The 10,166-nt window shown below is 45.2% G+C and overlaps 1 protein-coding gene across 4 annotated transcripts in view; it reads left to right on the top strand.

The window, feature by feature from the left end:
- COL15A1 (collagen type XV alpha 1 chain) overlaps window positions 1-10,166 on the top strand; it is a 337,165-nt gene that overhangs the window by 206,424 nt on the left and 120,575 nt on the right. For 3 of the 4 annotated variants that reach the window (XM_006018966.2, XM_025198310.1, XM_025198311.1), the window contains 2 exons: window positions 3,859-3,921; window positions 6,541-6,675. In XM_006018966.2, coding sequence (XP_006019028.1) covers window positions 3,859-3,921; window positions 6,541-6,675 — 198 coding nt within the window. The remainder of the gene's footprint in view (window positions 1-3,858; window positions 3,922-6,540; window positions 6,676-10,166) is intronic. The other variant, XM_025198313.1, reaches the window with a different exon arrangement.

Genomic DNA, 10,166 nt, shown 5'->3' with positions numbered 1-10,166 from the left:
GTTCCCCTCGAGTCCGTCTTGAATCACGGTGGGGGAGTCCCGGTCCCTGCACAAGAAAACGGAGGTGAAGAATTTGTTAAAGAGGTCTGCCTTCTCCTCTGGCGCAACCACCAGATTGCCCAGCGTATCTTGCAGGGGCCCCACATTTCCCAGCGCCTTCTTTATCCTCCATATTTCATCCTCCATTTTTGAAAAAGGCCTTTTTATTATCTTTGATCTTGAATGCTAGTCCTAGCTCTATGTCTGCCTTAGCTTTCCTAACAGCCCCCTACAGGCCCAAGCAGTGGAGGTATACTCCTCTTTGGAGATAGCTCCCCCCCACCCCCTTTCCACTGGGTGTACGCCACCTTTTTGGCAACCAGGCATTCCCGGACGTCCTTGGTGAGCCAGGGAGGCTTTTGGGCACTCTTGCCCCACTTGCTTCTTGTTGGGATTGTCACCCCTTGGGCCCTGAGTATTGTCTCCTTAAGGGACAACCACTCATCTTGGGCACTGAGTTCCCCTGCCCTCAAGAACCCCAGTGCCTCTCCCACCAATCTCAACTTGTTGAAGTTGGCCCTCTTGAAGTCGAGGGCTACCGCCTTGCTGCAGGCCCTTGTCACCCTGCGCTGGATGATGAATTCCAGCAAGCGATGATCGCTATCACCCAGGTGGTCAAGGACCTGGAGCCCCCTTACCAGATCATCGCCTGTGGCCAGGACCCGGTCCAACAGGGCATTTCCTCTGGTGGGACTGTGCATCTCCTGGGTTAAGTGGAGGTCCTGTATCTTGGCCAGGAACCTCCTGGAACAGTCTGACCTGGCTGACTGCTCCTCTCAGCAGATGTCCAGGTAATTTAGATCATCCATGACAACTACATCCCTTGCCTTAAGTGCCTCTGCAAGCTGGCCTGAAAATTCCCGGTCCAGCTCCTCCCCTTGGTTGGGGGGATCTGTAGTAGACCCCCAGCATGAAATCCCTCTCCCCATGACCCCCTTGTATCTTGACCCAGACCACTTCAGCTTGCCCCTCCTCTGACCCCATTTTGCTGGCAGAGGATGCGTATTGCTCTTTGACATAGAGTGCCACACCCTCTCCCTTTCTTCCTTCTCTATCCCACCTGTAGAGCCTATAGCCCCTAATGCTAACTGCCCAGTCGTGCGATGAATCCCACCACGATTCTGTAATCCCTACTATGTCTGGGTTTGAACTGGCTATTCTGAGGGCGAGTTCCTCCTGTTTGTTCCCCATACTATGAGCATTGGTATATAGGCATTTAAGGCCTTGCATAGCTGCGCGTGCCACCCCCCGATTAGGAAGATTATCCGGACCCCTGTTTCTTACCTGGGCACTCCTTGCATGTGTCACCTGTCTTGCTCGGGTGGTGTCTCCATGTCTTCCTGCGGCCCCCTCCCCTCCCACTTGTCCTTACTGAATTTCATGAGATTCATTTTGAACCATTTATCTAGTTTATCAGGATCATTCTGGATCCAAGCTGTACTCTTCAAAGTGTCTGTAACTCTACCCGACTTGATATCATCTTCAAATTTCCTAAGTGTGCATTCAGTCCCATCCTCCAAATCACTATTGAAGATGGTAAGCAATTCTGGGCCTACATTAGGTCCCCAGGGAACTCCACTCAATACCTTCTTGCAGCTAGACATTGAGCCATTGATGACTGCTCCAACCAGTTATGTGGCCAGGTTACAGAGTTTTCATCTATAACCATAGTTCCTTAGCTTTGTAATGAGAATGTTCTGGGAAACAGAATGAGAAGCCTTGCTAAAATCAAAGTATATCACATCCAGTGCCCTCCTGCCAGCCACAGAGCCTATTTTACATTATCATAGAACAAAATCAAGTTGGTCAGTATGCTCTACTCTTGATGCATCCATGTTGGCTATTCCTGATTCTCTTGTTTTCCTCTAAGTGCTTAGACTCCTCTTCTTCATCATGTGGGAGACAGGTGATATACCAGAGGACTAGAAAAGCACCAACATAGATAGTGCCCCTCTTTAAAATATATATATATTTATGAAGTGATGGGAGACAGGTGAGGTATCAGAGGACTGGAAAAGGATGAATACAATGGCCCTCTTTAGAAAGCCAAAAAGGAGGACCATGGGAATTGCAGATTGGTTGATCACACCTCCTGGGAAATTACTGGAGAATATCATGCAGAAGTATATTTGCAAGTATCTGGAGGAGGAAAGGTTGATTACAACCAAGCAGCATGGATTTACTAATTGTGCCAAATGCACTAGATCTTTTTCTTCAACAAAATAACTTGCTGGGTAGATGAAAGTAATGCAATCAGTATAGTGTATCTGAATCTCAGCAAGGCTTTTAACTATGTCCCACATGACTTTCTCATAAACAAATTGGAAAAATGTGGGCTAGACAAAGCTACTCTAAGGTGGATAGACAAATGTCTCAATAGCTGCAAGCAAAGGGTAATTATAAATGGATTCATGTCAGAATGTCAAAAGGTTTTGAGTGGAATTCCACAGGAGTCTGTCCAGGGCCTGCTGCTGTTCAACATGTTTGTTAATGATGTGGATGCTTAAATAGAGCTTTTTAAAGCAGATTTGTGGATGATTACCAAACTAGAAAGTAGGTGGCAGAAGCACATAAATGCAACATGAGTGATTACTGGATGGATGACAGCACTACAGGGAAGGATTTAGGAATCTTGGTACATCACAGGCTCAATATGAGTTTGTACTATAGCACAGCTGTACAAAAAGCAACTGTAGTTTTGGGTTACATCAATAGGAGTCACCTTTTTGGCACCAGTTAGGCCTCATCTAGAGTACTATGTGCAGTTTTGGGCTCCACACTTTAAAAAGGACATGGAAAAGTTAGAGAGGGTCCACAGGTGAGTGATTACAAATTGTAAGCACTGCTTGCTTGGAAGGTAAGCCACATGAGGAGAGGTTTAGAGAAATATAAGCATGTTCAGCTTTCAAAAAAGGCCATTAGGAGGAGACATGATAGCAGTCTACAAATAGCTGAAGGGCTGCCATTAAGAAAAAGAATACCTCTTTTTTTTTTCTGCTGCTGTAGAGAGCAGGACATGGGCCAGTGACTTGAGGTTGCAACAAACTAGATTTAGATTGGATATCAGAAAAAAACTTCTCCACTGTTAGAACAGTGAGGGATTAAAATAGACTGCCTAAGGAAATTGTGGAATCTCCATCATTGGAGATTTGAGGAAGAAATTGGATAAGCATTGGTTTGGGATGATCTAGAAGTAGCTATGCCTGGAGTGCTCTGCCAAGAGCAACTGTTAGAAGCGCAGGAGCCCTCCTCCCTCACTGCCTCCTCTCAGATTGTGGGGACAAAATGAAAAGAGCTCTGCTGCATAAAGCAGGTGGATATGGAAAAGAACCATGCTCAGTAGCAGGAAAATTAAGCAGAGTCCAAGACTGGCTTAGATGTGAAAGAAGATTAAAGTTGCTGGGATAAGTTTATGGAGAGGATACAGAAAGGGGAGTTCTGGCTGTCCAGTGATTTGGTGAAATATATATAATGTATGTCTGCTGTCTCCAGGTTGCAGAGCAAAATGGAGAGTGTTTGATATTTCTCATGCTTCTGGGCTTTGTTGGTTGCCCCGTGGGGCCAGGGACAATTGTTTTGTCCCCTTCCTGTTCCACACACTGGGTGTATCTAAACAAGACACACTGGGTGTGTCCCCTCCTGTTGCAGACAAAATATTAATTAGGGCATAATAATATAGTTTATTGCAAAAGGATCATTCTGACCTGGAGATGACAGCTACAATGAGATAAGTGGTGATTCACCAACAGTGTTCTTATCTATTAGTTTTTCATCTCTTCAGTAAAAATAGCATTTATAAATGAATTCTTTTAATTTCAGAGTAGACTTGACCCTGAAGGATCAGGCTCTGGTGACCTTGACAGAGACCATGAGCTTTTTAGAGTAAGTATTCACTAACATTCAATGCACACTGGGATAGGACTAGCTGCCAATAGCAGCCATGATGTTTCCTAGGCTACGGACAGATGTTCGGTGCACATAAAGTGGTTTGAAAATGGCTAAAACCGGTTTGAGATAAACCTGGTTGAATGTAGTAGTACCAGACATAACTGATTTGGATCAAACTGGTTTATCCAAGGTCTGTCCCAGACCCCTTCCTGGTTTAAGTTAAACCAGATTACCCCAGCATCCTGGCATGCTCTCTGGACTGTGCTCTCTGCTCCACAGCAGAGCTGGCCCCTCCCCTCTGCTCCCTGGCTGCAGCTCCTGCAGAGACTGCAGGCATCTGCCTGGCTTCCCCCTGCTTCCCCCGCCCTCTCCTCACCACTCCTTGTTAAGCAGGGTTTCCCCTCTCCTGTCTGCCTTACACAGACACCTCTCAGCATGAGCTGGCACACCACATGCTGGCTGCTGTCTGTGCTGTGGCAGATGGGACAAAGGCAGACAGGATTGTGTCCTTTTTGTAGCTAATCAACAGGTAGCTGGTAATGTTCCTCCTTGGAATGTTCCCTTTTTTGGAAAAAGTTGTTTAAGAAGAGCTTGAATTCATAAGAGGGGCTTTATTTAAGATGGGGTGTTAAATGCTGATAACAAAACTGATAAATGCTCTGTTATCAAGGGAGGGGTGGAACCCCTCCCTAATCAGAGTGTCCTGCCGGGGCCTAGCCATGCCTCCCCTTAGCTCAGCACTGTGGAATGGAATGGAGGGCCGCTCTAGTGCCCCCTGGCTTCTAGCCTGAGTCACTGCAGGCATGTGCCTACATTACTGGGATTCTGGGATGTCTGTGCAATTGCAAACCGGTTTAGCCTAGCCAAGTTAGACTAACCTGCAAAGATTGAATCAATTCAGGCTCAGGCTTTTTGAATGTCTGTCCCTAGCCCTAGTGGCCCAACTACCTTTCTAGTCAGTTCCTCGGGGCAACCTCCTTACTCTCCTGCCTGCCACGCTTTGACATAAATTTTATTTTACTTTGGGAGAAAATTCCCCAAAGTCCCTTAGTGTGCCCACTGGGTCCCCATTTAGCCTAGCCTTACATACTTGCTAGGCCCCAGTCCTGCTTGTGGCAAAGGACTCAAAATTTGCTACTGCTCCATGCCCCACTGACACGGGTGTCTCACTGAGACTGAGTCCTGTTGGCCCTATCCACACATTCAGACACTTGAATTACCTTAGTGGCATTAGTTGCAGCCTTCAGCCTCCCCCATAGCCTCATGCCTTGCAGGTCTTACTCTTGTTCATTTACTAGTCTGCCAGGCCCTCTGGTCCTACCAAAGCCGCTCTGGGCCCTAGGCCCTATCTTCACTAGAGCTCCTCTTGGCTCTAGCTTGGCTTGCTCTGCCCTTGTCCAGGCTTTGGCCATCTCGGCCCTAGCCTGGCTCACTCTTCCCCCTGCCTGCTTGCTCTCCTGCTGTTTTGCAGGAGTTAAAATCCAGTGTGCGCCAGGTACCCTGCTGTATGGCCTCCAATCCACCCCTTCAGCTACAAACTGGTCCTCTGGCTAAACTAAAACTGACATGCCAGCCACCTGCCTAGTTTAAAACTCTCAAACCCCCTCTGGGTCATCATACTGCTGCAGAAGCCTTCTCCCCTCCCTCTGGCTCTCTCCTAGTGCATGGGGTATCTCCAGGCCTGAAGTTATCACTCTTTGACAATCCAGGCTAGCAGGAGTATCTCACTCTACAGAGTTCAGGACAACATTGGTTCCTCTGCCCCAGGCATCTGGGTTTGTATACTCTGAACTCCTCTTTCGGTCAGGTATGCCCCTGATTGGCCACAGGTATGCTCCCTGGGCCTAATGAGCAGCCTACTGCTGTTCTCCTGGCTGAGCTGCAGTTTTTTACCCTCCTGCCTCCCTGGAGCTCTGTCCTATTGGCCTCTTGTTCTATAGCTTGCTATGAGGTAGTTATTTTCAGCCCTTTAGCTCCCTAGCTGTCTCTTCTGCAGCTAGCCCAGGTTCAGTGCTCCTGTCTGTTACATTCTCCACCTTAAAGTAACAGAAGCCTCTGGCTCCCTGATACACTTAGTTACACATTGAAGCTTTGTATATTTTTATCTAGATTTTTAAATTATCCCAGCTTTTGAATCATTGTGAATCAGTCATATCAAATAACAAATGCACATTTTCTACTGTATATTTCATACACAGTATTACAAATGCTTTTCAGGGAGAGCTAATGTAATTTAAAGAGCACATGAAGCTTTACAGGAAGATTTTAAAAGAGGAAGGGAACTCATGACTTGGAGGAAAGCAAGAGAGAAGTGTAGAAAAAGAAGGATACCTAAATCCAAGTACATTCGTCCAGATCAGTCTTCCTCAGTTGTAGATTGTTGTGGAGACAGGCAAGGTAGGATAGACCAAAGGGAATAGCATTAATGAGGATATTAGGCATGTGAGAGAAAAAACTAGCAAAAAGAAATCATGTATTTTTTTTTAAAAGGAGGATATTTTAAAATCAGATTTTAAGATACTTGGAACTAAGCTAGTACAAATGAGACAGGTAGGTGAGATTGAGACTGCATACTGTGACAATGTTTTCTCACAATTTTTTTGTTTTATCAAGGGTCTCCCTGGGCCACCAGGCCCTCCTGGATTACCTGGTCTCCCAGGAAAACCAGGGCCAGATTCAAATACAGGCCCCCCTGGATCACCTGGGGAAGATGGGAAAAATGGAGCTTCTGGTGAACCAGGCCTTCCAGTAAGTATACTTGCCCGTGCATGTTGGTGCTATACCTGTGCGTCTACAACCTATATGGTTCTTAGAAAGCTGCCCCTTGCCAGCATTTTAAAATAGTCACAAGTTGAAGAGCCCATGGTTTGAGCAAATCTGAAATTTGATGCTGAACCAACAGGCCAGTTTTCTATGAAGCACTGATTGTATTGCATTGCTGTAACTAGAGCTGTGTGCAAAGGAGTCAGAGAGATGAGGTGAATCTAGGCCAGTATGGGTAAGAATTAAAGATGAGTTTACTGTGATATTTCCAGGAAAAAGAAGCTGTGAACATCAGTTACATATTTCAATGAGATGTTATGACATAAAGGCAGTGTTGAACTTTCATCTTTTGGGTTTTTCTCCGTTCAATGTAGCTCATCTAGGGATGGAGATTGAGGGCTGGAACCAAATTGTTCTCCTGGGAACATATATTAGGCTGCTACACACCAAACAATATAGATCTATTTCCCAACAGAGTGATACACCTCTCCAAAGTGCAATCCAGATTATCAGGGCAGCAAAGAAGGAGATGCTGAGAGCCAGCCATTAAGAAATGATAGATGCAGAGAGTCTAAACTCCTGCCCCCATTTTGACTACAAAGAGGAATCAGGATTTGTCCCTAAAATAAAAATACAAGAGTATAATCCTTATTGAAATACTGACTATAATTCATTTAACTGTGATATGCTGAACAATAGTTTCTAATACAGCATTCAGAACAGGCCAGATTGTACTGACTCACATTGCTGCAAGCTTGAGGAAGTCCATTGATAAATCCCACAAAACAATCTGTTGCTATCTATCAGTGCATTGTTTGCTGAATTCACCTACCGTTAGTACAAGCTTTGCTTACAAGGTGCTTTACAATGTTTTTCCTCTTTCTGTTAAACATAGATTTTTAGCATCAGGAAAGCAGCTGGAAGAAAAAAAGCTGACTGTCATGCAATGACTTAAGTGCTTAAAATAATTTACAGACAGATTCTTTAGGTAAATGTGGTATCTTTTATTAGATCAACTAAATAGTTGGAAAAATTGATCTTTGCAAGCTTTCAGGTACAAACAACCTTTGTAGAAGGGTGTTTGTACCTTAATGCTTGGAAAGAACAATTCTTCCAACTATTTAGTTGGTTTAATAAAAGATATTACATTTACCCAAAGAACCTTGTCTGCCTATGTCCTTAGACCAACACAGCTACAACCAGCACCCCCTATAAATAATTTACATATTTGGAGCAGTCCCACTGACTTTAGCGGGACTACACACAATATGAAAAGTGTGTGTGTAAGACTTTGCACAGTCATGGTTCATAGTCTCAGTCCTGCAAACCTTTTCTCTTGTGAGTTGCCTGATTGTTAGTCATTACTGACTTGAATTGTAAAGGCTATTCACAATGAGGAGGGGCAATCAAGATTAGGTCCTCTGGATCCACAACGTGGTGCAACACCTGTTGAAGTCAATGATAAATGGGAGGGAATTTTGCACCCCCTCCTCTTGCTGCTACATGTGTTGGTGGGTGGGAAGGGGGAAAGGGTGCAGTTTAAGCCCTCCTCAGAAGCATTGGGTTTTGTCTACAGTCAGGGCTGGGGATTTTGACTGAAGTGTACCAATGCTGTTGCTGGGACTTAAAGCCAGAGGTTTCTGGCTATAAGGTTTTGCCCCTCTTCTCAGGGTCAAACTGATCACCATATTTGGGGTCAGGAAAGAAGGAGGTGCATGCCCTCGTTGGATATGAGAGAGGACCTAGAACCTAATCTTTTAATGACTAGACCCAAACCATGGGAGGGTCTACCTCTTCCTCCTCCATTTTACTTCTAGCAGGAAAGAAGGGCAATTCTGTTTTCCTGTAGAATCCCAAATGATGCAGAAATACCAAAAATTGCAGTAGCACAGCTGTATGCATGCTTTTTAGGCGGATAGCATGAAGCAGGATTTAGCCCCCAAAATAGCTTTTTGTTGGGTCATATAATAAATAATAAAAATCCTAACTCTAAGTTACTGTTAAGTATATTGTAAAAACCATTGCCCCAGTTCTTTCCTTCCAAACCATGTTTTACATCAATGTAATGTTTTTAGTTTCAGTGTTGTTCCTTCTAAATTCCACTAATACCCAAAGAGAAAAATTAGATCATGTCCTCTGCACTTTGTATCCCTGAGTAAATGGCTGTTTCAGCAGCAGTTTCAGAACTAAAGCTCCAATTCAGCAAGACACTGAAGCACCTATGTAACTTAAGCATCTGAGTTCTTAAGCATGGGTCCTCTTGAATTCAGTGGAGCTACCCATTTGCTTAAGATTCTGTTCATGCCTAAGTACCATGCTGAATCAAGGACTTGAATGATTTAACAGTGCTTTTTATGGGTCTTGGAAATGCTTGGATAAAAACCGTCTTTTATAAATGGAAATACTGCTTTTAGCAACTGCTTTAGATGGTATTTTTACTGATCAGATTACTTTTTTTAAAGTCTACATGAAGTTAAATTATCTCAGTGCATCATACAGTGACATTTTAATGATTACATTTCTTTTAAAATGGTTTAGAAATACTATGTTATTTACAAGGTTCTCAGTGTAGAGTGGTAAGCACTGGAAGACAATTCAAAAGCTATAAAATCCACCCACATCACTGGCAATAAACATTTGGATCATTTTCGGGTCTGTGGGTAATGTTCATTATAACCAATAATTAAACCAATTTTATTGCAAATTCAAGTTTCCCCCCCATCAATAAACCAATGTGTTTAGGACACACCACAGTGCCAAATAGATTTAAAACATAATGAAAATCAATCTAGTTTTTAATAATAAAATTTTATAGGGGTGGTCAACAAAAAATGGCCTGCGGGCTGGATCCAACCTTCCAACTAATTGGAGTTGTAGAGGACCTGCCAATTGATTGTCTCGGGCCCACAGTGCTCCACATGGGGCTAAGCCACGCTTTCTCCTGCCCGGGGCAGCCCACACCCTGCTCCCGCTTTGGGCAGCAGGCAGTGTGGGTGAGCCTTGGGGACGCATGCTGGGCAGCAGATGCTGTTGATGCTCTGCACACTGGGACAGGAGCCACACGGCTGCAATTTCTCCCCCACCTGGCTGGGCAGCTGCTGCTCAGCACATGCCCCCAGAGCTTCCCTGCACTTCCTACTGCCCAGACCGAAAGCAGGGCACGGGCTGCCCCAGACAGGGGCAAACAGTACTCAACCCCATGCCGAGTACTGTGGGCCAGATACAATCAATTGGCAGGAGGAGGAGGAGCTGTTGGAGGCAGGGGGAGCTGACCAGTACCCAGGTAGTTGCAATCACACTGGGAGCAGTCCCACCAGGAAGCTGTACATGCTAGCCCAGGGCCAGGGTGGGCAGAAGCATGGTGCGTACTGCCCTTGGCAGGAGCAGGCGGGGCTCAGCCCCATGCAGAGTGCTGTGGGGGCATCTGTGAGATGGATGGGGGAGGGGAGGACTGCACCTATGCCTGTACTGCCTGG

The sequence above is a fragment of the Alligator sinensis genome, unplaced genomic scaffold, assembly GCF_000455745.1.
Source record: "Alligator sinensis unplaced genomic scaffold, ASM45574v1 scaffold428_1, whole genome shotgun sequence".
Classification (NCBI taxonomy): domain Eukaryota; kingdom Metazoa; phylum Chordata; order Crocodylia; family Alligatoridae; genus Alligator; species Alligator sinensis.
This window is presented reverse-complemented; position numbering and strand designations above follow the sequence as displayed.